Source organism: Danaus plexippus, chromosome 15, assembly GCF_018135715.1.
Source record: "Danaus plexippus chromosome 15, MEX_DaPlex, whole genome shotgun sequence".
Classification (NCBI taxonomy): Eukaryota; Metazoa; Arthropoda; class Insecta; order Lepidoptera; family Nymphalidae; genus Danaus; species Danaus plexippus.
The window spans coordinates 6,619,407-6,645,741 of NC_083547.1; the positions used below are offsets into that span (position 1 = coordinate 6,619,407).

General features: G+C 31.8%; 1 protein-coding gene and 3 non-coding genes across 6 annotated transcripts; 2 read left to right on the plus strand and 2 right to left on the minus strand.

The window, feature by feature from the left end:
* The first annotated feature begins 4,840 nt into the window (after nt 1-4,840).
* On the plus strand, nt 4,841-4,926 carry Trnay-gua (transfer RNA tyrosine (anticodon GUA)). The gene is given in 2 exon segments: nt 4,841-4,877; nt 4,891-4,926. It is a non-coding gene; the product is annotated as a tRNA-Tyr (tRNA).
* Nucleotides 4,927-5,282: 356 nt separating this feature from the next.
* Trnay-gua (transfer RNA tyrosine (anticodon GUA)) lies at nt 5,283-5,368 on the plus strand. The gene is given in 2 exon segments: nt 5,283-5,319; nt 5,333-5,368. It is a non-coding gene; the product is annotated as a tRNA-Tyr (tRNA).
* Nucleotides 5,369-8,883: 3,515 nt separating this feature from the next.
* Nucleotides 8,884-8,969, minus strand: Trnay-gua (transfer RNA tyrosine (anticodon GUA)). Its single transcript is given in 2 exon segments — nt 8,884-8,919; nt 8,933-8,969. It is a non-coding gene; the product is annotated as a tRNA-Tyr (tRNA).
* Nucleotides 8,970-20,847: 11,878 nt separating this feature from the next.
* Nucleotides 20,848-26,106, minus strand: LOC116766593 (histidine--tRNA ligase, cytoplasmic). Of its 3 annotated transcripts, none has more exons than XM_061522982.1 (9): nt 25,827-26,106; nt 25,446-25,715; nt 24,803-25,012; nt 24,425-24,646; nt 23,802-24,008; nt 23,030-23,324; nt 22,595-22,695; nt 22,034-22,216; nt 20,848-21,469 (listed from the first exon to the last, which is right to left on the minus strand). In XM_061522982.1, the coding sequence occupies exons 1-9, from the start codon at nt 25,917-25,919 to the stop codon at nt 21,242-21,244; spliced, it is 1,809 nt and encodes a 602-aa protein (XP_061378966.1). In that variant the 5' UTR covers nt 25,920-26,106; the 3' UTR covers nt 20,848-21,241. The 3 variants fall into 3 exon arrangements, with proteins under 3 accessions (XP_061378966.1, XP_061378967.1, XP_061378968.1); XM_061522983.1 differs by lacking the exon at nt 25,446-25,715 and adding an exon at nt 25,114-25,261 and having other exon boundaries at nt 25,827-26,104; XM_061522984.1 differs by lacking the exon at nt 25,446-25,715 and having other exon boundaries at nt 25,827-26,103.
* Nucleotides 26,107-26,335: the final 229 nt, after the last annotated feature.

The window sequence follows — 26,335 nt, forward strand, 5'->3', positions numbered from 1 at the left end:
GGTTAAATGGATATTAATTTTATTCATTGGTAATAGAGAATATATTTGCTTGGATTAATTTCAACGCGTGATTCCTGTGAAGTGTGTTTATTATGATAGGATATTGTTCTTTATTCCGTTATAAATAGGATGAATTCTCGCTTGTATAGTTCAAGTGTCGCCGATATTTATACAGGGTGGACGTAGAACGCGTGCCCGTGAATAATTCGTCTCTAACGGGCGATTAACGTCAGCCGATCGGTTTTTACACAACCTTTGTACGGCAATGAGTAAATATAGACGAATACCAATTTATAAAAGTATATGGCCACTATGTTTCAATATGAGCACATGAAAATTACTATTGAATATTATTTCATACAAATTTTCAACGAACAAAGCCTCAGTAAATATTATATGTGATTATGTTAAATTATCCAAAACCAGGTGAAATATTGATTTAATGAATACAAATACAAATTTATTTTAAAAAATATAAGCAAATTCAATTCCTTACAATTTATTATCGTTGTTTGTACTAACGTATACTTCTTTTCTATGGTTGTTCTTAGCCTGAAGATCCGTATCTGTAACTTAACATTAAATTTAAACAATATCATTATAAAATTTAATGTATTATTTCGCAAAATGTTAATTATTCAGCCAACGTGTCGAGGAGGTTTTATTAGATATGACAGAGGTTAAGTTCATATTTTTATATTTTTATCTAAGACTGAATCAATATCAGTTTAAAGTCTATCGTCCGGTTATTTCTATTTATATATCCGTAACAGGATCCCCATTAGCCAAGGATTAGTGGATGCCAAACGGTAAATCAATGAAGCCTGTCTGGTCAGGTTAATCAAATGTATCCACTAGGGCTTAGACACACATTGTACTGACCGAATATAAATAGACACGTAATATATATTGTTCAAAAAGTTTTACATTAAAACCTTTTTTGTTTGACAATGACAGCTTTAATTTTGTTGTGAAATTAAAAAAAATAATTTCATAGAGTATGTATTGTATCAATCAGCTGTTTAAATATACTTAAAGGAAAACATTTTTGAACAATGTTATATTACTTGATTATGACATATTGTATCGAGTTGTTTGATCATGTTGATAATTTAATTTTTTTTGGAACCAATTGTATATTTACACAATTTTATATAATTATCTGAACCCTAATGCATAAAGTGTACCGGTTTTCTTAAGCTATACATTATCTGTGAAGGATTACGTTTTAAAAACAAATCTCTCAAACGTTAACATAAATATTGTGACAGCATTCGTCGTTCGAACTTTATCATTCGTTTACAATTGCCTCATAAAATGCTATCCCGGAGACAGTGAAAAATGACAGACATCATTTCAACACCGTTTTTATGGGTGCAATTTCTTTCGTATGAAAATAAAAATCGGTTCTTTATAAAAACATCTCTTCAATTGTCATTCATGAGGGCGGCGAGCGTATTTGTCACCCACGGATCGCGTTCCAAATACAAAGAAATGTAATTTTAAAACAAAATCTCGCGACAGTAGAACCCTCACTAAAATAATGTTTTTAAACATAATATCCATACTTTGATATTTTTTTTTTTATTTAAATGAAACTAATATTTTCGGATTACTTCGCCTATTTAACTATTTTTAAGAACTACATACTCCCCACGTTCCGGTTACTTTGCAACACCCGTGATCACGGGTAGTCGAGATTCACTTCCAATTCAACTCGTCTTAGATCTCGTTTTTTGTAATTTTTTTTTGTTTTTATTTTATGCTAAAAATATTCTTTATAATAACCTCCATGGTTGTTACATTTAAAGTTCCAAATCAAAAATTGTTCTAAATTTAAATAAAACATGAGTTTACAATGTCATTAGGGTTGCAACCGATATGGAACGCCAATACGATTGTCAATAAATTCCAATAACGGACTGAAACCAAAGGGTACGGCGAAATCGGTATTCACTGCGTCGTCAAGAAGACATCAGCGGCAAAATATTATAATAGCATAATGGTGTCAGGTGCCTGTGTCGACTGTCTACCTACTGACAGAAATTAAAAGAACACTTCATCGATATCGATAAAAATAAATGTATATTCAAAGTAAATATTATTTAAGACAGATATAAACAATTATAGAAAAATTATCCAAAACAAATACTACAATTAATTTGTGTTTAGTCCATAATTGTATACATACATAATATTATGCAAACATAATTAACATATAAAAAAAATAAGCTAAATTAAAGACATTATTTAAAACAATAAGAGAAGAGAAACTATCGGCTTTTTTATTTCGATCATTTAAATAATTGTATACGATACATCACTAGTTCGTATACATCTGAGGTAACGTTATACTAAGCGGGGTTTAGGCGTGATGTGAAAGCAGAGACAAGCGAGTATCGACTTGACGACTCCGGTTTATTGTCCCGCACTCGGCTTTACAACACCCGAGCCACTACACGAATGCAAAATACCGAAAATACTATAATAAAACAGAATAAGACGAAACAATTTTATAACAAGCAAACGAAATGATTAACAATGTAAAAACATTTTTGTTTACATCTAACTAAACGTGAAATGGAAATGGCAATTAAGAATGAAAAATGATCATTTGGCGCCATAATTAAAAAGCCGTGACATGTTCTTGTGAGTGGTCCTCGGACTGTGATTAATGTCACTGTGACGGGCCTTTGTCATAACTGACAGACTATTTTTGTACTTGAGAATTATTATGATTTGACTTCTAATAATAACATTTTATTTCAAATTAATCACACCTACAAGTTTTGGCATGTATTTAAAAATAATAAATGATGTAGCTTTTTGTCCTAACGATGAAAATCTTTTCCGCCGAAATCTTTATTAAAAAAAAAGTTATCAAAAATATCATATTTATATATATATACACATATACAAATTGGAAGAATAATTACACCTTCTTAATCATTAAAGTGGATTAATTAGTAGCTGAGCAGGCTTATTTAAACAGTGTTTATATGTATACAGAATTTTTTATACGCCAGTTACACGGCGTATAAACATTTAGTACGCACTTGACAGGCTTCAGACTAGCTTCAACTAACTGAATGAATGCTAAGTCTCGTAATCCATATCACTCGAGTTTAAATCGCGGCGGGAAACGAAAATGTCAACTTGTAATCTATGTAATTAAGTAAATGTCAAGAGGGTTTGTAACGTAAGCGTATTTATGTGTTGTAAATGTCATAAATTATAAATAATTGTGCCTCGAATTCACCGTCATATTATAGTATCGTACATATTTTGACATGTGACTTTTTTCTTTTTTTTTTATGTTTATTTTTAATCTGCACTAGTGTACGCAACAAAAATATAAATAATCTATGGGTTAGAAATATTAATATATTTAATAAAAACCAAATGAAAAAGTAGTATGAAATATTAAGAGGACACATTTGGAGCTACAATAAGCGAGAATATATTAAAAGCGAAGAAATTACACAACTCCCGACACTAAATGAGCACATTCAACGTCAGAAGGTAACACCCTCGAGATTCGCTGTAGACTTCGCGAGTTAACTATCACTAAATGAATTATTTCCCCTCGAGATGGCGCCTTCTATTGACAGAACAAACTTCGCTAAATAGTTTCGTTGCCGCAGCTATTATTGTCGTGAACTGTCTACCAACTCACATACAATACCTGGAGTTCGGGAGACGTAACTTCGGCATATCAGCAACCATCAATTCCCCCCTCACATGACATCTCATAGATACATTAGCTATAGATTGATACGTGAAAGGAAATATCAATATGACAAAGATTACTTTATAAAAATATATACGAACTTCGCGGTAACGTTAATTAAATAATAAATGAAGGTATCGATAAAATCTATTCTAGTTATTATTTTACATATCGTCTCTTGATAATACTATATATTTTAAAATAGTTTCAATCGAGATTTTATATGAGGCGACTTCTTATAGTTTTACATAGACAAAACTACATTTATGTAAGACTGCATAAAGAACATTTATACAATAGACATGGTAATCAAGTTGCAGCGATATTTTTAATCTGTGTGACTTTACGATATTTTTAATCTAACAATTATGCCTTGATCCTTTGGGAGCTACACCGAATGCTGGAATAGGTTATAGCCTACGTATTAATTTATATATTAATTAGTTACTACAATACCGTAAAGTTTAATCTAATCCCCGTTTAGTAGTTCTTGCGTGTAACAGCAACAAACATATATGTACATATATACAAAATTATCGCATTTACATTCATCTCAGTTAGATAATATTAATACAGATTATATAAACAATCAAAATTATAATCTGTGGTAGACATCCGGAATGTAAGGTGATGTGAAAACCAGCTCACTTCGCTAACCTCCAACATCCAATTAATATGATAATGTAAGAATATAGACAGCTTAGATGCAACTTGCGCTGAGATGCAGAATTTCTCACAGTACTCACATATAGAGACTACGTGGAGCTGGATTGAAATAATACCAATATTATTTGAAAGTACATTCTAAAACAGGAAATGATTATGTAATTAATAAAACGTAAGCGATAGTAATTAAGTTATACCAGAGACAAGTAATATAAAGTAGAATTAGCTACAGAAGCTCGTCACAACTGACTTTCACTGCAAAAATTACAATGCTTTTGTACATAAATCATTAATATTGATTTTTAAATTTGTGAAAAGTACCCTTATTTAGTTTTTAAGTGTAAAGTGGTACTGATATAAGGTAAGTATAACAAAAGTAAGTCAGTGAAGACAGTAGAACTCAATTTTGTTTATCCATTACGTTGTTCGGACGAAGTAATCACACCTTCGATAGCTCAGTTGGTAGAGCGGTGGACTGTAGACGGACAATAGACATCCATAGGTCGCTGGTTCAAATCCGGCTCGAAGGATTTTTTTGTTATCAGATATAAAAACAAATAAAAAGCACGATTACCGCCCAATCAATACAATTCGCAATAATTTTTTTTTAAACAAATATATTTTCGTACATTCAACTGTAAATTAAAGTAAGATATTTCACCACTTTTATATATTCTGTGCATGGATTAGATAAAGATGATAAAGACATATTTTATGAAATGGTATTCGATATAATTTACTTCAAAAATTTTACATTTTTTATCTATTAAGATTGTAACAGAGAAACCCGTTTGGCTTCTGAGCGACTATAATGACGTATGTATGTATGTATGTTACTTTCACCGTGTTTAATACAATGTAGTGTTTTAAATTAGTAGTATATAAGCCTTCGATAGCTCAGTTGGTAGAGCGGTGGACTGTAGACGGTCAATAGACATCCATAGGTCGCTGGTTCAAATCCGGCTCGAAGGAACGTTTTTTATTAATATATATTACAATTACTTGAAATAATAAACATATCTAGAACAACACATAAGGTGAGTTAATTTCAACAACAAAATACTAAGCGTAAATTATGTAGGTGAGCAGTCAAAGTCTGGCTTAACTGACTGGTATTAAAATATCCGTAAAGACACGTAACCGCACATAACTCTAATTAAATATCATACATTATTTAAACAGCGCGATGTCTCATAGCGATAAGCTACTTCCGACTCACCCTTCGTGACTAGGAAGGTTCTTAAGGCCTAACCGTTTGGAAAAACCTTTTATAGTAGACTATATAAAGTACAAATAAAACCAACTAAAAAATTGTCTATAAAAGACAGCAATGAAAATTACTCATAATACTTGATGCATTCGAGGCTCATTTTCTTTTACGTTAAAGACAAAGACTATTATGCCTAAACGGCTACAAAATTACCAGCCATTGAATATGCATAAAGAGAGCTTGATAAATTGACAGCTATCATAGTAAAGGGCAACGTAAAGATCAAACATAGGCCCGTCAAATAATTCATTGGGGCCCGGCACTTAACATAAGGTCAAACTGACATTTCCAACCACGCTGAAATGAACTCCAATTCATAGCTCCAGCATTGTAAGGAAACGCATCACGCAACTTAAAGGGTACACTGACTCATGTATGCTATCTTCACAGTCGTTATATTATAAAAAAAAAAAATCATTATAATTTTATTTCCCTATCAAACTATATGTACATAAATTCTCAACAATCAGAAGTCTGTTCTGGCCGTGGCTTAAATATTTATAAACAAGTTGGGACGCCTGATTTAATTAGTCGAGAGATTAACGGCCGTTTCACATGAAACGCATTAGCAACGCGCTATTCTTGAACAACTTTCAGATTCTCTGATATGCATACTTTTAAATCGCTATGCGATGTTTATGAGGCTTTATTCTTGACATATCCAACGTGTGTAAACCTCCTTATAACAGACAATATCAAACTAAAAACGTTGAATATAATGTATGTGACTCACAACGCGCGCCAACGAGGGCTGTAACTGACACTTGTTTTCAATCTATTGTTCATCAAAACCATTGAAAAAATGTAAACAATATGTTTTGATAATAATTCTCCCATACCGTTCGTGCTTCGTGGGACATGAAAAAGGAATGTCATGTAGGTATGTTTTGTTTGCTTAAAAAACACATTATATAATATATATATATATATAAATAATACATTTCTTTAACTCCAAACGACCAGTGAATGTTCTATTCTGCTGTCAAAAAATATAGCACTGTTTCGCGATGCCCTAATTAAGTAAATTCACCATAAAATCCCCCTTCCTTAGCAACTCGTCGTGAAATAAAACGCGAATACCTAATACCGTTCCACGGAGTAGACTTCTCTTGAAGTTAACGTCTCTTTAAACTTGGATTAAATTAATCGATCGAGAAGGATCTTAATTATGGGTTTATCTCAGCAGCAATGAGGATACAAGTTAATTTTACTCCAATTTCATTAGCGGACTTAGTAAAAGTTTCTCACTAAAATTCTTCTTTACCTTTTTCTTGCAATTTAATGTATAACATAATATATATATATATATATATATATTTCAACTTATTTCAATAGCCTCTGAATTTATTGAATTTTCTTTTCTTTGTTATTTTTTTGTGAAATTAAAATGTTGACAATGTTTCGTAGATCAACCGAATAAGACTGTCATTTTAAGTGAACGTAACACGAGATTACTTAAAAAAAATATATAACGACATCACAGACTTGTCATTAAAAATATATTACACAACATTTAAAAAAAAGGTCACTTATAAGTCTAATATATTTAATTTTAAAAACAGCTATAAAATAAACAATGAATATCTTTCAGACGACACCGTCTGCCAAGACGTCATCTTAACCGGATGCGAGCTGGTGGTCTGTCGTTCAGAATTAACGTTAATCCGCTAACCTGGAGTGTCTCCGCCATATTAATATTCATAATAGAGCTTGCATGTCATTACGAATAGCGTATAAACTTGAGATGTTAATTCACTTCGACGCACCAACGCTTTAAGATATAAAACGCTTTCAGACTTCATTACAGTATAATAATTTGCATATAATAAAATAATTAAATGATAAAATAATTTAATTTAATCTCGTCAGCGAGCTTCAAAGCATAGTACATATATTTAATATGTTTCAAATAAAATTATCCAATGTTTTGGTACTGTAGTCGTCATATAATTCGCGTATAGTATGACTCGCGTTTCCCACTCCCCGCGGATCAACAAACCCTAATTATGTCTGAAACAATGCTCTTTTATTTTTATCCGTTTTGTGCTCAATCATAATTACATTCCATCCAGGGATCCATTGTGAGTACTCGCCAGGTAACCTTTTGAAATCATAAGAAATAACGCCCCGGTGTACATTAACAAATCACTGGCTTTAGTTATATATATTATTAAATAATAAAATACTTTAACATCATACAGTTATAAGGATTTCGAACAAACATCACCAATAGGTCTGAGTTGATACAATAAAGCCTTTGAAATCAAACAACAGCTCAATAAAAGCCCTCGCAATTACCTGCGTCTCTCATATTTATCTTTTTCCCCGATGTAAATGCTTTGTGGGGTCGAACAATGGCCGGGGGTTGAGGGGAAGCTTTATAATTTTTTAATTAATACCACCGAAAATATCAAAGTCACTGGACTCGCTAGTTGGGAATGCTATTAAATTTCTGATAACTTTTTTATAAAGCATTCCCTACCGAATATTAAAAACTTTCGACTTTTTAAAAGCCGTAATTAAAATATAGATAGTAAATTGTTAATTATTTCAGAATTCTGTTCTCATTATGATTGTATTGCTACCCTTATTCTTCGGAGTAATTCTATTGGAAATCCGTGTCACTGTAAGGGGTAAGGGGTGCGGGCTTTGGAAGTTGTGGCGTGAAAATAACCCATTAGGAAAACCTGTAGGAAAACATGCTTTAAAGGATTTGCCGCTCAATCTATTCCGTTAATTACTTTGTATGTGCGGTCGCCATTAAAATATATGGATGAACGAAACAAAAAGGATTCATACTTTTATATCCGTCAAAATAATCAGGTTGCAAACATATAAAACCTTTTTAGTTATTATCTCATCGTTACATACCTTAATGTACTATAAGGTAAAATCGTCATTGGGGCTATTTGATAAAATTTTATGTTTCACAATGGCGAACCGAAATTAGCGTTATTAGCCCACAGCGATGTAAATTGCTGGAGCGATTTATTGGAGATAATTGATTTAATGCATCTCTTTGAGGCAATTACACGCGCTTGCTCGGAAGTCATTCAATTAAAAATCATCGAACATCCACGTATAATGCACTGCGGACCTTGTGAATATTAAATTTATTTGGACACGAACACATTACGTGGCTCAAACGAATTTAATTTTAACATAAACATAATAAATAATATGTTTGGCTCTAGGTATTATCTATTTTCCAAAAAAATCCTTCGAGCCGGATTTGAACCAGCGACCTATGGATGTCTATTGACCGTCTACAGTCCACCGCTCTACCAACTGAGCTATCGAAGGCTTATTTTGAACAAATGTTTTAAAATATAGTTACGAAATTTGGACAAAAACAATGAAAGTAAAACGAAGAGCGCTTAATGACGTTGATAAAGAGTTAAGTATTTCATATAACGTTTAATAACTGGAATTAAATGAATAAAATTAATATTAAACCTATGATAATATCGAATTACTATAAGTTTAACCTTCGTTCTTAGTATACAGATAAATTTAATATGATTTTTTTAGATACAGCATTTACAATATCATTTTTGTTTCAATCCTTTATATATTTGAAACTTAATTTTTATTATCTTACTTGAATTACATTTTTATTTATTTAATTAAATAAATTACAGTTCAGTTCTATTAACACTAGATTAATCGACGAATACAAAACACGGAGTACGATATTTCCTTCGTAAACATAGCACTAGATAGTATCAAGTATTAACGTATATGCATATAGACTGCATGCTTAATCCAAGTTTTACCCTGTCAAACTACATACCCAACGTTTCGCGTCTCTCATTCAATAACTTACATTAACGATATAATTTACGAAGTTTTATGTATATAGCGTGACGATGCCAAACTGCCTGTGATTAGTTTAATGCAAATCCGTGTACTGTAGATTTTGCGGAAATTATTTGAAAGGAGTCGCTTTATCGAGGCTGTATAATTGTTGGCGGGAGGACTATCTGACGATTGCGGCCATAAAATGTTACAGCCCTTTTGTTCCTGTCGGTTGGCGGTCGCTTGTAGTGTAATCAGATTTTCAGAATTCCCTTTACACTAGCTATCACTATAATTCCTCGGCAGATTGAATTTTTGACTTCAAAAATAAAGCTACATTAGATTAACGTATGACGAAACTCAATATTTAAAAAAATCCTATATATAGAAATATCATAAATTATATATAATGAAAGATTTAAAAAGTTTGTATACCCAAAAACACAACACTGTATGAATAATTTACTTGAATCTAATATTCACACGGAGCGGTAACAGAGTTTATACCTACGTAACGTAAGAAAAACATTATTATATCATGTTTACGTTACGTAAAGAGAACATTACAGATGAGTCTCATAGATTAAAATTAAATACGGTCATAAAAGAAATATTTAGTTTATTCGTAATATTTAGTTAAACAGTAATTCATGCATGAGAATTAAAAGAGGTAGTTACACAGTTGTAGTTATAACATCCTGGAGAAACATACATTGGAATACATATATAGAAATTTATTTATTTATTTAAAAAGCATTTTGTATATATAGAAATGAGAGATAACATTTTTTGTAAAATATGTATTATTATCAAATACGATTGTCAGGATTTTGTGAAAAAATCTCACGTTCTATACGCGCAACGCACCGTGATACGATGCGGCGATAGTGATGGGAAAACGGAATCGACATTTCTAAAATATATCGATGAAATTCAGGTTAAAGTATAAGAAGAAAATGCCGTTTAACATGAAATCATTATAAACATTTCAAACAATATGATTACGTATAAATATGACCATTAAAAAGTAAAAATAAGTTATGACACAATTAATTATTATTTTGTTTTTCATAAATATTAAATATATTAGTTACTAACATATTGTATCTTTCTTTAAATTGGTCGTTTTAAAAGTATATAAGATATTGCTCTTTTCACTAGGTTCAGACAATGTAATGGGACGAGCGTTTATTTAATTTAAATTCTCTAAAAAATATACATACAAAAAAACTAACTCATACCTCATCATTTTTTTACTAAAACATATAAATTTAATTGTATAAATATTTTGATCGATATCATTCTGGACATCACTGTTCTGATAAAAGCAAATAGGATTTGCCAATAGTTGAGGTATGTGGCGTACGAGGCCGGATCCCTTCTGCGGCCGCGGTGTCAACTGTCAACACGCTTTGTACGTTTGCATTCATGTAAATAAAACTTTTTACATGAAAAAATCAAGATAGAAGCCGGAAAACGATTACAACGCATAGAGAATTAATATCATTCTATTACCTCCATCAATATAATAAAAAAATTGTAGTTTTTTAAACTAACTTAATTGTAACAAAAAAATAGTTCTCGCATTTTTTTTTAGTCTTTTTGTTTGTGGTATGACTTTTTTCAGACTCTATTCTTTATTGTTAGCAGTACTCCTGTTTATACACATAATGTCGTATGTCATTCACGAGTAAAAAAATAATATATATGTATATAAATAATTATTTTGTGGCGTTCGTTCATTGAACAAGTGCTGTGTGTATTCAGAGAATGTCTCGTAGTATGAAAGAACAGGATATTTGTCCGATTTAATTGTCATATGAACACAATTGACATTGACATTGACATTTATTACATATATGTATAGTCTTTAGAACAACATAGACGTTTATGTACGTCACATTTATTAAGATAAAAAAATAGTTAAGAGGCATATCATCACACGAATTACCTATGGCACAATTAAAGCCTGATGTTATTCTATGTAACATATTTCTTATGAAATTAGATTTCAGGATTAAACAAAAATATCGATTATAAAGATTAAACAAATATATCGATCGAATATCGATTACAAAGTAAGGAATTTTACATTCTGTTAAAGAAGTTTGGGACAATGAAAAGGAATGTGACGGATCACATTCATTAGGAAACTGGGAAAAGAGAGATACCTGAGAGAGCATGCCAAAACAAAACACAAACTATAGATTGTCGATATAATAAAACCAACCAAAATAATACCACTCTAGCTCAACGAGTCGTTTAATTACTCCCCACTAATTTATTCCACATTGAAAACTGAGCATTTCATGGTACATTAAAATAAAATAAATATGTATATAGATAACGAACATGCCGCTGTTAAGAACCCGGTATACCTAAATTTGATTGCATTCGGGTATATCAAAAATATGATTAGGTCAGACATGGCAAAAAACATGGAAATAAAATATAAGTTTACATGACGCCATCGAAGAATTAGAACAGAAGATTAGACAGCACACTTAGAGCTGACTGCACAAAGTATTAGAACTTCAGATAATGATAAAGTGTGATTGGAGAGCCGCTGCTTAAGGTAATAGCAGAATAATTCAAAGGGTTTGCTTTGAGTTACAGCTTCTGTAGGTGGACTTTGATAAATTATATTATCAGTGTATTTTAGAACGATCGGCGACTGTTGACTGACATCGGGATCTTGCTAGTAAATGCAATCGCAATGACAGAATACAGAGCCTTCATAGACACCTTACAAACCATTATGAAAAGGAGGCTCGTAGATTTGTATGTTACAACTTTAGATCTAAAAGAAAAGAAATTTATTAACGTATAATTTCTTTGGTAAATTAAACTGTATTGTTGTTTCAGCAATGTGAATAAGACATTATCATATAGAGAAGACACGTCTAGCAAAAAACTCAGGTTTCTTTGCAAAAACTGACAAATATCTATTATCAATACATTTATACTATGGGGCATTTCTAATCCTTTTCTGAAGACCAACTGGGTGAACCCAATAATGCCTCTGCTTCCACTCCACTACCGGGGATATTAAGGTCTTCAATATTAAATATGATTTAAGCTACCACAGTTGAAAGACAGGAGCAGGAATGAAAGAATTTTTACCAGATTCGATAGTAGAAAATATAATTGTAAACCACAGTCATAAAGCGGGCATATTCTATTTGTATTACCTACAAATTACAGATTGGGTTGAAAATACTGACAGAACCGCCTTAATACAGTTGTACGCTACGAAATTAAGAAATCGTTGGCGGCAGATGACAAATAACAAGACCAACTGACAGACATTTTCCTCTCGTCTGCTCGTCATCACGGTTGCTGCAAAGTAACCAAAACGTCGGTAGTATGTAGTTTAAAATACTAAAAAACGCGTAGTAATCCAAAAGCATTAACTAGTTTTATTTAAATAAATATACGCGAAAGTCTTAGACATCATTATTTTATTAGTAAATACCATATAAAATCATCAAATAACAAATTGCTAAATCAGCATTATTACTATATTATTGCCACCGTTTTGTTTGTCTGTGTGTTGAAAATATATGATGTAAGTTTCTCGGGTGATTAAGTGCGTAGGAAATTAGTCTGCAACAAAAATACACCTTCGACAAAAACAAACGTGTGTTTCACACCAGCGGTTGTAATTTATCAGTCCAAAGAATAAAATAAAAGACAGGAACACAACTTGTACGATAAAATTATTAAAACAATATAAGTAATACATTTAATAAAGAAAAATCACGCAACAAGTTGAAAAGAATTTAAATAATTGAGCGGATTAAAATAATAAGGTGTCGTAAAAATACTTAATTACTAGATTCCAATGTAAATTATTATTTACATTATAATGACAAGTAAAAAACTTTCCGTACATAGATTCGTCTTAAAATGAAACTTCTGTGTTGCTATACACAAAAATTCGTAAAAATCGTTAATCTTTGCACAAAACCGTGGGAATACACCGACGCCGTGCGTTCCTTTCCACGTTAACATCTTATTCAAGGGGAGTGAAATATCTAAACGCGAGTCTCTTAATGTGCCTCATTTATTTCAGCCGAATCTCGCACCGAACGGCCGTAATTATTGCGTTTCCAGTAGGGTTATTAAGTTTTGCTTCGGTTGAAATGAGAAATGGCAGCATTTATACCGAGCTCAACTTGATATCTCGTTGCGAAAGGGTTCAAATTTAATTTTAGATCATAACATTATGATGTTATTAAAATAATTGCATCCGTGGCGTTGTTCCGGACGATTTTATTATATGATTTCATTTTATTATAATCTTTCTAATGCGAGTTAACATAACTTCCAAATCGATGAAAACTTCAAAATATAAACTTTACCCTTGTCATATAAGTAGGTATAATATATATATAATCTGTATTTAGAGCTAAAGAAGATTTATATTGAATCGTCTATACACAATCCTTATTGATTGCAGTCAATTTGTTGTTAGACGAAATATCACTACTTTGGAGAATTGATTCAAAGTGTAAACTTAAATTGAATTAAGTAACACTTTTAGCAAAAACTTATCAAAGACGCCATCTATGTATATATATATATATATATGTATTAATATCGTATGTATAGAAAATTTGAAGTACGGATTATATTTTTTTAATGTTAAGTACGTGACTAGACACCATAACACACAACGATATTAATATTATTAAGATACTTAAAAATTCTAATCACACGTGAAAGTTAAGATTAGCTCATATGAGGAGGTCGGATAATTTCTAAGATTATATCGGCTCATTGTCACGACGCGATACAAAGGCCTTATATTTTATGAGAGCCGGCGGCGTTAACAAATTCCTAACTTTGTTAAGATAACACGGCGCGGCTAAGCCTTCCGACTTGCGGCTTTAACTTCGCCAAATCCTGCATAATTTGCTATGTAGAATTTTGTTACGAAATTTTAAGATAATTATACCACTCCTAATAGCTGTGTTTTTACTAGAAATTTAATCGTAAATGAAAAATTTATATATTTACGTGTGTTGATCATACGTTATAGCTATTATTATTTTTTACAAGAAATATGTTAACTAGGGGGCATAATTAAATAATTAAGATTTCTTACCTTTGTAAACTGTGTTATATATTTCATGTTGATACAGGTAAGCGTCCTGTTATTCGGTTCATAGCTGTTTAGGAATTTTGTATCTGAGGCGACAAGAAGGCTGCTTTACTTAATATTATGTGATAAATTGTATTATCGATGTATTTTATCAATTATACGCAAGGCAGCTAATATTAAGAACATACTTATACTATATTTTAAGTAAATTTAGACAGAATATGAAAAGAAAATTACAATTAGTACCGAACAGTTTTATCCTCACTTTCAAATGGTGACAGTGACAATTTATTTCTATTTGTCAAATTTCCGTATGAGATGTCATGTCGGTGACAATAAAGCGAATTCAAAAACTCTCTTTACATTATGAACTTTATTTCTCATAAGAATTTACAACTTACAACTTATTGAGTAAGAATTTACAACTTATTGAGTAAGTGACTCGAAACTCTCATCAACAATATAAGATAAAAACGGTACTTTTAGTATTACAATTACATGTATTAAATCTATTAATTTTTGATTAATGTCATATGAAATTTTATCGAGTAGAGCAAACTTCGTTAAGATTCCTTGGTGGCCTCAACTCCAAATACTCTGGAAGCGCCTCAAGGCACGAATGCCAGGCAAGACAAACCTAAATCTTATCAAGCGTCCATGTTGGTCTCTTTAATAAGCAAAACTGCACACAAGAGCCCAACTTACCTGTGGGCTGTTTACCGTACATATTGCTTCATGCTGTACGCAAACAGTTTCCTTTAACTTATGAAAGCGTTATACTAATTTACGCGTGACCGATAATTGAAACCCTTGTTCTTAGCTGTATAAATTTAAATAACTTATGACATCTTTTAATTTGTAATCTGTTAGTTTGAATAAATCTTTTCAAATTATCTGTTAGGTTACATACTTAGCAAAATAACTTAACGTAACAAATATTACTTCAAACATGTATCATGAAACCTAATTAAATTTGAGTTTAAAAGAGTCTTTTCATATTTTAGAGCAGTTGAAAGAAAAACAGCGGTTTCTTAATAAAACCCATAATTGAATGTTCATTGTCCTTTAAATAGAAATGTTTTTTGTAGCTTATACCAGGAAACCTTACAACAAGAAACCTTACATTTTAATTCAATTTTCTTATTAGTATTTATCGTTAAAAGCTACTCCTTTCGCTTTAATTTTTTATTCCTTTTTCATTTAAAACTTCAATGTTATTAGGTTGCTCTGCTTAAGTAAATTATATAAAATTTATAGAAATATCGATATTTCAAATTTATGTCAAAGATCAATAAGTTTCACTTAATCATGTTTTTTTTTTTTTGAAGAATATTCCAATATCTATATATATTTTCTTAGTTATTACACAATAAGTATGTTTTATAAGAAACACTGCAATTTAAAACCAAAAATAATTCTAAGGAATAATACTGTTAAAAAAAAAAAAAATCTGAATAAATTTAATGAACTATCTGTCAAAGTGAATGCACTTATGATCAATATTCAAATGCTGTCAGAACGGTTTGACAATTTGTATCAGAGTCGCTGTTTGGACGATTTGCAATTATACAAAATCGGGGATGAGTCCCTTGGGAGACTTTCATTTCATAGCAATTAGTTAGGAACAGCGGATACGTCACGAATGAAAGGATACCCCTTCCGAAAAGGTCCTATAAAACGAGATTTACTTTAAGACTGTTCGATGTTTCTGCTGTCGTATGATAGAAATATTTACTGGTAACGACACGATCAAGATCACTTTACGATTTTTTATCATAAAAAAAAATACATCAACATTGTCGTGCAGGTAATAGTAATTTAAATGTTATTAACTAAAAATATTAAAATAACTTGTATAGGTACCAGATGGAAATAAATTATTTAAATTAAAAAAATCAAACTTTAAAATATTTGCCATATAGAATAAACAAAAAAAATCTGCAATTACATTAATACTTGCTTCTAATAATGCAGGTGAATCTTTATAACTGTCGTATTGGAAAATGGAAATGGTGCCGCCAAAGAAACGGCAACTTGCTCATCTAAACCGAGTTGTCGGGGAATCTGTAACAAAACGGCCATCCAGCCAACTTCAGACAATAAACAAAGTCGAGATAAGCGAGTACCGAGTTCATTGTTCTGTCGGGATCCGAGACTGGGGAGCCGATTGCTTATGAAATAAACTTCCGCTCTCTAATGTGGTTTTTAACGCCAATTGATATAGACTTTTGCTAATTTCACTTCATATTATTTGTAATAATTATGTTAACATCTCAAAAAGACCAAATATATGTGAGTGTGTTCATGTTATAATATTCGATTTCCTTAATTAATTTCATAAATTGTGATGAACTATAATACTATATGCTTAAAGTTTTATGGCGGGTACTTTTATCTCACAATAAATTAATCTAATATGGAAAAAGTATTATAAGAAGATAAAAAAAAACTAGACCATCAAGTATAGTGGCAACCCTGAGCGAATTAGCCCATCGAAAGTTCGTTTAAGTAATGTCACTTTATCGCCCTTCCCTTTCGAGACGACTGAGAAGGAGCTAGGCGTAGTTCTGATGGTCGGAAAGGGACAAAACACAAACGATAATATCCTATAATCACAGTTTTGTTTTCCAATCGCTGCTAACGATTATTGGCATGTTATTTGGGCGTCGTTTTGAAATTGCTTTAGTGCCCTTAGATAAGTCGTTAGAAAGTACAATAAAAAGACAGAACAGTGATTAATACACTCCAAGGTGATTTTACAAGTTTTCCGTATCGTGTTGTGTTATCAAATAATTATTGCAAACGTTAAAAACTTCAAAATGAATAAAAATACGACTTCCAGACAAACGTAGAGGTGTTTCAAAAATTTTACATACATTAAAATTCAACCTTTGATTAACAAAATTTTGACGAAAAACAGTAACAATGATAATAATGAGTACTCACCACAAAGTAAATATGAGAGGTTGAATTTAAAATTGCAGATTGGCTGGCAATATGCATATCCTTCACTAGCTAGCTTAACTTATAAATATTCATATTGTTACAGGAATTATTGATTTAAGAACTTATGTGTAGCAGACTAAAAAAAAATCTTGTTGCAACTAATTCAATTAGAAATAAATAAAAACTAGTGAAGAGTTCATTGCATTTTAATAACATGTTTTATTATATTTATTTTTATTACTAATTATTGCAGTTTCATCAAAAAGTAACCAATAAATGTTTGTAATTTTTACGGAGAAACACATTTTTAATGAGACTAACACATCATTATATTTGCTACAAAATAAATGCATATTCATTCTACCTCTATTTCATAATACACACTGTCATCCCATTTCAAAATGTCATTAAACCATACATAATACAAAAGGATTTTCACGAGAGCTTAGCGTTTAAATTAGTTTATTCCCCTATAGAACCACGACGAAGGGTTGCAAAATTTAAATTACAAATAAAAGTACTGAAAAATATCTACGAGTGGGTAGTGCCTCTATAACGACATCCTTTAATTAAAACGGAAAGGGTAATAAAGCGGAATAATCCTAAAACTTTGATTATCCGATAAAAATTATACTCATATTAGTTCTGAAAGACCTCATACATTATGGAGGATTTTGTAAATAGCAACACTAATAGTATTGAAAATGTCAGATGTAATCAAATAGTCATATTGATGGAAACGTTCTCAAGATTTTCAATATTGGGTCTGTGGATCATGGGTCCCGATTTCCCAAGCATCTGTCACGGACGGAGGCACGATTCACTCATCTGTGGCAGATGTACCATATTGAAATATGCCAGCCGGTTGACCGTCTGCCGGTCACGTAATTGCCCTGAGGAATATTCTCTTCAAAGTACCTGTATTTGAGATACACGCTTCGCTGGTCAACAGCAAATATTCAATATGTATCCATGTGATATTATTGGATACTTCAAATGTCTATAGCGCGAGTTATACGATATTGGGATTGATAATATTACGTACATTTTAATATTTGTGAGTGTCATAAAAGGACTTGTGTGTTGTGTTGTTAATAAATTATCTTTATTCGTTCATATTATTATTATTATTAGTATGTTAGGAGTAGTAATTATTATTTACAAGCTGTCTTACAAATAAATACATACAATTTTTTTTAATTTATTGTCGTCTATAGTTATAAACGAGTTTGTTTATTTCGCTTGGCTTTGCTTGTTTTCTTTCTGGAGGTGAAAAACTTCTCGAATAATAAGTATCGTCGTAGGTCGCGTATTTCCTGCTACTTGGTTGATAATCGAGTTCGATGTAATCACCTTCCTCTCTCCTCACTTTACTATTCTCTTGATTGGAATATCTTGGATCTTCGTATATAGTTATGGTTTGCTTTCGTCGCGCGACTACGGGGGAATGTCTTGGTAAGTCTGCCACTGGGTCGGATCTAGATTCACCATAACGATAGCCATATCCATGTTCAGGGTCATGGCTGAACCCGCCACCGTGGCGTACCCCATGGTCATCATAATACCCTGGTCTGCTGTAATCATTTTCCCACCTTGGATCCTGTTGCCATTTGGATTGATCCCAGTCTCGTCTGTTCGTCCAATCCCTATTATTCCAATCCCAGTTTCTTCGTTCCTTCCAATCCCAGTCAGGGTTGTGATGAGGTTCAGGGGCTTTGTATTCATAACGGTTATGATATTTTCCTCTGTCATACGCTCCGTGATCGTTGCCATTTTTATTGTAATGATTTAAGTTGTCCGATAAATATTTATTTTCATGGTCCTGGTATCTTAAATGTTTATCAGCTACATCCCCATACTTATTGTGCCCTCCAGAATTGTAATTGTGTCGTAAATTGTCTTTTTCATTATTACGTGAACCTTGGTAATTTCTGCCGCTGTGATTATCATAACTATTAGCTTTACTATTGTATCCACTTCGATCGCCCTCGTCGTTAAAGTCGTCAAAATAGGTGCTTTTGTTTGACGATTCGTCTTTATGGTAGGAGTTTTGGAAACCTTGTTTGTGATGTCCCTTTTTATGTCCAGTTTTAAAACCGTCCGTATGGCTGTCCTCTAATTTGTCTTGCTTGGTGTTGTATCCCCCGTAGGCATCTTTATCGGATGTAATTTTGGATTCATGATCTTTCGTCAAAAACTTCGAGTCATCGCTCGATTTAGAATATTGATTGGAATGACTGTCTTTAATTTCACTGTCGACATGATGATTCTTCTCTTCCTTTTCCTTGGATAGTTTGATTGATTCTGAATTATCATTGTGAGCTATATCTTTAAGATGTTCTTCCAATGCTTCTTTTACCGACGACGAACAGAGTTCCGTGGAAAACAGACAAAGACTAAGCAAAAGTATATAATAGCGCTGGACTTTCGGGATCATTTCATTACACTATAAACAATCTATTGTCACTGAGAACCGATGAGAAAATAAAGAAAATGGTAGGATCAATAGTTTTATATTCACTGTGAGTGAACTTCGCGGTAATTTATATCACAATGACAGGAACCACAGCCAGGGACAATGGAAGAACAATGCGGAAAACTTGTCCGTGACACCGTGGTCTAAAACCATGAGTACACGAGGTAGTAACTCGTTGAAGAGGCTGTGACAAACAAACGAGTTTTTATTGTATTATAAGTATAACTAATATATAATAATTACTAAATCATTGATTCAGATTTTTTCATGTCTCATATTTTAGCGAAATAATACGTGAAGAAAATGTAGTAGATTCTTGTTAATTCTGATTGTATAGTATACCCTGCTTACAATAGGTACCGCTCCCTTCATCAAGCTCCACGCAAGCACGGTTACTTGGAACTTAACACAAAAATAATCTAAAATATACACGGCAAGCCAAAACAGGACACATGTACATATTGAAAAGACATTTGTTATTAATATTTTCTAAGTTTGAACGATTATTATATATTTTTTATAAGACATACCTACAACAGACAGCATTAATAATGTATGTATGTATAGCATTTTGCTGTTGCTTTTTTATCTTCATAACTAATAACTCGACTACTATTAGAAGAAACTTATTACACAGAAATTTATTAAAAATATTATATTTATACCATATACATTTCTTCCTGGAGATATCCTGACTTATTTTTATTTAAATATATAATAAATAATGAATTAATTCTTTAAATTCTTCTGAAATAAATGAATAACTTTGTCAAATCAATATTTATGACAGTTGCAACTATCACACACAAACACATAAAAAAAATGGCGGAATAGGTAAAAATTAAAGTCGTTGATAGTATTCTAACTTCTTTTATTACAGATAAAAAATATTTATGAAAAATACTATTTTTAAACGCGCGTCCTGAACCTCGAATTAATCTAAAGTAATTTTATAGGTAACATTATCTTAGAACTGTATTTAACTTTTATATAAAACAACTGAAATAAATACTTACAGAACTTAAATGAATAAAATGCTTTCTTAATGAAACAGGAAGTTATCTTAAAACAGCAATTCTTTACACAGAAAACAAAAAAAAAAAAAATATTTGCATACAGATTCAGTAAGGATGTATGGTTTGTGCTTGAAATTGGTTTAAAATATAGAGCCAAATTAATTAAAAAAAAAAGTTATTAAGCAACGTGTGACATGAAAAATATTTTTTACAAATGCATAGTGTATAATTTCTAGAGTCCGTTTACATTGACATTCAACATGCTTATTCTATTCTTGAGTTCCTCAACGAGCTTCTCTCTCGGCACCTCATCTTCCTGTCTGGTAGCTATGTTTCTTATTTTGACCAATCCACGTTTTAATTCCGACTCCCCCAGTATCACAGCCAGCGGTATACCATTCTCTTCGCAGTGTTGCAATTGGTTTAGCATTTTTGGATTCTTCTTGTACGGCTGCTCGGCCTGGACATGACACAAGGTATATAGATTATTTTTAGCTTCAGTTTATAATTTAATGCTAAGTAAATAAAATTATTATTGATGATGTCCACAACACAATTACATAAAATAACATTATTTGTTAGCAACTTCCTGCTCCTACTTAATATATTCATATGCTAATCAATCGTCAGCGACATCTAGCGTCTGTTTCCCGCAACTACAAACTAAATTCAACTGTTAAGATAAGTTCCCGTATAAACTATAACTAGCGAAGATCCATATTAAACTCCAAATGTTGTCTAATCTCTTAAACTACATTATAGAAAAGTTTTATCAAAATATTGAGATCTAAGACTTTTGCGAGTATTCATTTAAATTAAACTAACATTGCTTGGATTACTATTCGTATTTTTTTTTAAAAACGACATGCTCCCGACGTTTCGGTTACTTTGCAACAACCGTGATCAAGGGCAGACAGGATGTGACGACAAAATACGAGAGATAATCCGAAAAATATTAGTTTCTTTTAACAAAATACATAGATTTTGTTATTGATGAGAATATTGTAATGTTTTCATATATCACCTTAATGCCAGCGCCCCACAACTCATTGCATATCCTCATTCTCGTGGTGAGGAAATCTTTCTGCGCGGACGCTACATACACATCCACCTCCGAGGGGCGCACGCTCAGCTCCCCGGCCGCCAGGCGAGCCTCCAGCACTGAGAACACACGCTCCACACCCACACTGATACCCACACATGGAACCTGAAACGATATACAAAAATCGCAAGTCAAAAGTAGTCACATATAACACTAGTAGGTCTCTCCTTAAACAAACTAATGTGATTATATCACAAGTAAACTGATAGTAAAATAAAAAAAAATAGTTTTAAATCCGACATTTGAATACATTAGATCTGGCAACTGGATGTGAAATTCATTTTAATAAGAAAATATAATATAAATTATTATACATGTTGACTGAAGAAGAATTAAATGTTTGATTGTTAATATATATATATATATATATATTTTCATAAAATAAAAATTAAATATATCTAAGCATATGAAATATTGTATGAATCTTTTATGTGATTATTTAAACTATATATAAATCAATTTAATGTTATAAGTAATAGTTACCTGTTTATTTTTGGTGTCAAACATCCCAACGAGGTTATCATATCTGCCCCCGCCAGCTATCGAGCCCACACTTTGCTCTTCACCACCGATCTTGATTGGTTCTGAAACAGAATTTATTTATAACAAGGTCAATGAAATGCTCCTTCTCTTATAGCTCATCTTAATAATATATAAATCTATAACTTCATATGTATTGATATTATAATGAGGTATAATTAATGAAACTTTACATTTATATATGGTATCTGATGTATGGCCTATGTTTTATTACAATATTCCCCCGAGAACTTAGGTTATTAATTATATTTTCTATATAGACCTTTGAGACTTTCTTTGAGGATGTCACCGATTGGCAACTAAATAATATTTTAAACACTCATTATATTATATTTGAAGTTTTACTGAGGTCATCAATGCACTGATTTATAAACTCACCGGTCAGTACAGCTTCATATATGATGCCAGTGTAGTAATCCAAGCCTCTGGCGAGGCTCAGATCGAACAGCACCTTATCCTTAATGCCGTAGAGTTCACAATACTCTAACAGCAATTTTATCCCTTGTAAACCCTCTACAGCGCTTTTAGACTTCGATAGTTTTTCATCTTGTAGCAATGTATCCACGAGTTCCGTACTTCCGTTCAGCCTGACGTATTCGCCGATGCGATCAGCTGCTTCAGGTGTAACGCCCTTCTCACTGATCATTTCCGTCCGCACCTCTTCCCATGGTGACTGAAATATAATATAATAAATATATATTTAGTTTAAAAAAAATTACCAAGACTTTAATAAAAGATTGTATTTTTTCAACTACATTTAATAGTAATTAATTTTTATAAGCTGTTATATCTCTAAGATTATTATTGTTTATATGTAGCCTGTAATAAGACTTGCAAATGATATTATTCTATATAGTAACCCGGACAAAACTAATAAAATATATCATTTAAACTGAAAAATAAAACCTCTTTAATATTAATCATATGTAAGGGCTGAATTTATGCTTAATATGATAAATCTCTCAGATTAATCATACTAACAGCAGTAGAGTAAAGGGAAATTTTTTAATACCGTTCGTAATATCTTTAACACAAAAACTCTTACAAATGCAATACAGACATAAAAAAAAATCCACAGAAAACACTGAAGTCTGAATTACTTGGCCTTTCCTTTAAAACAATTGCTCTTATATATAAATGAAATGATTACCTTATCGAGTTTATCAATAGTAGAGCATGTAGAGCGGAACTGCTCTGCTGGTACACCGCAAGCTTCAAACATGCCGTCCAGTAGACATCTGTGATTCACCTTCAGCATGTACTTGCCAATGTCCAAAGAGTCCAATATCTCGGTGACTACTTTAAGACATTCCGCATCCGGCACCATGGGGTCAAACTGGCCGGCTATATCAAAATCCTGGAAATTATATAAGATTATTATTAATGTAATCTATATATACAGGAATATTTAATTATTGTCATTGTATACAGATCAATCCATCACTTGCATAAGTAAAACGATTGAACCTCAACCGAGTTATTACTCACTTAAAATTTATGTTACGACCTTGTCATTACACTTCTCAACTTAAGTTGTTACTTTCATTAAATTGCTTAATGTTTTATAGAGAATGTTACGCTATAAATTGCATTAATCATTCCTTAAATATATTGTCATATATTTTATTATATGTGGAACCGATGCTAGCGCTATTGAATAACATATATATGGATGTATAGTTATATATGTGTCGCACATTTTAATTAAAAAATAGTATGTAGTTTTTAAAGTAATAAATAAAGCTGAATATATAAATTTAATATTATACTTACACATTGATAAAACTCCCTATATCTACCCCTCGTCATGGCCGGGTTGTCTCTCCTGTACACTTTAGCGATGTGATACCTCTTCAAGTTATTAATCTTATTCATAGCCAGATATCTTGCGAGTGGGACGGTGAGGTCATACCTCAATGAAAGTATCTCTCCGCCTTGGTCTTTCAGATCATAAATCAACTTTGAGTCTTCGCCGTATTTGCCAGTTAACACTTCCTGTGAAAGCGAATAAGGTTTGAATAAATCTCACATATTTATAACACAGCAATGATTAGAATACACATCTGCTATTAACTATTGCTATGCTCTCGTTTACAATACTATGAAGTAAAAAAATATAATCAAAATATATGACTATTAGATAATGAATACCTTTAACTCGAAGACGGGGGTGTCGATACATTCTGCACCATGTTTCTTAAATACTGATATAATTTTTTGCAAAACGCTATTCCTTATCGCCATCTGTTGAGGGTTGTAGTCCCTCGTACCTTTAGGAGTCTTGAGTACAAACTTTTGTGGAGGGGCATCATTGGAGAGCTGAGCTTTTAAAGCCAATAACTTAGCTACTTCTTCTTTAATCTGTAAATAATTTAATAATTTGTATGTATGACATTTTTTATAAGTACCTCCGTGTCTTATTAAGCCAGTGTCACAATATCAACAGTGCGTCTATAAGATACCTTGCAATAAGATGATGTTGTAATGGCTCTAGCTAGATTGCTCTTCCAAGTGTTACACAACCATAGCTTTGATTGGATATCTATTACTTTTAATGCTTTGTACATGCTGAACTATATACTTTCAACACAATATGATCCCTCGTCACCACTGAGACCGGATATGGAATTGTAAAAAAAATAAGAAATTATTCATATATTAAAATTTATGTCACGCTATTTAGTGGCAACGAAGCAACCATATGTGGAGGTTCATACAACTCAGAAACTAATCTAAATAACAAAGAAAACTACCTAATTGGAATGGTAACATCAACTTTATAACGAGGACAAACCTTTTGGTCATGGTTCTGGTTGGAATTTAAAATTAATTTTACAGCATCTGGAGGTTTCATAAAAGGAAGTTGCGTTATTTCAGAGTTGCTGAAACTCCTCATATGGCACCACCATCGCTTAACGTATGAATATCTCTTTAAATCTACATTTTTTAGATTATTATAAACTTCGAAATCTAATCTACTAGGCGTATACCCATTGATATAACTGTACTGGGAAATATATTTATCAAATTCTCCGAGATCTTGAATAGAATATTCATTTATAACCTATAAAACAATTTTTCGATTTAGTGATGTGGTTAGTGTGATGCAATGTCATTGTTCAAATCCTCCTGCATTGCAAATAAGCAAATATAATTAAGCATAACACGAACAAACCTTCTCGGTTGATTCCTTTTCTGCTTTCAGCTTTCTCACTAAATCTCCTTGCTCCTGAATTTTTTTCAACAATATTTCATTGTGTTCTGCCATAATATAAGATCAAATAAAAATATAATTCTAACAGAAAGCGACACCGCGCTCAAGGCTATGTCTATCGACTAAGTTTCTAATGACAAAATGAATGGACCTCAGGCTTTACTCTCGATCGAAACCTTTCATTTCACTTGGTGAATTGGCGAACGTAAATTTTACCAACAGCGCTAAATATGTATGTGACATTGATAGTTCAACGTGACAGCAGACAAATCTCATTTGTCTTCATTATGGATTGAACCCAAAGCTCTATGACTCTATGTAGTATATTTTGTATTTAAATAAATGTTATAATTAATTATAGCCTTTATTAGGTAGCGGACAAGTAAACCTTATCAAGTTCTATTCCTCCTAAGTTTTTTTTGCCTTTTTTGTAATTTGAGAGGTTAAAGTATCACCTACTTTTTACTATA

Bases quoted from the DNA above. Each gene is read 5' to 3' on its own strand.
- LOC116766593 (XM_061522982.1), bottom strand. From the start codon at position 25,919: ATGGCAGAACACAATGAAATATTGTTGAAAAAAATTCAGGAGCAAGGA. The intron at 24,647-24,802 runs GTATTCATTATC...TCGCTTTCACAG, and splicing joins CCCCCGTCTTCGAGTTAAAG to GAAGTGTTAACTGGCAAATA. The intron at 23,325-23,801 runs GTAATCATTTCA...ATTATATTTCAG, and splicing joins CTATTGATAAACTCGATAAG to TCACCATGGGAAGAGGTGCG.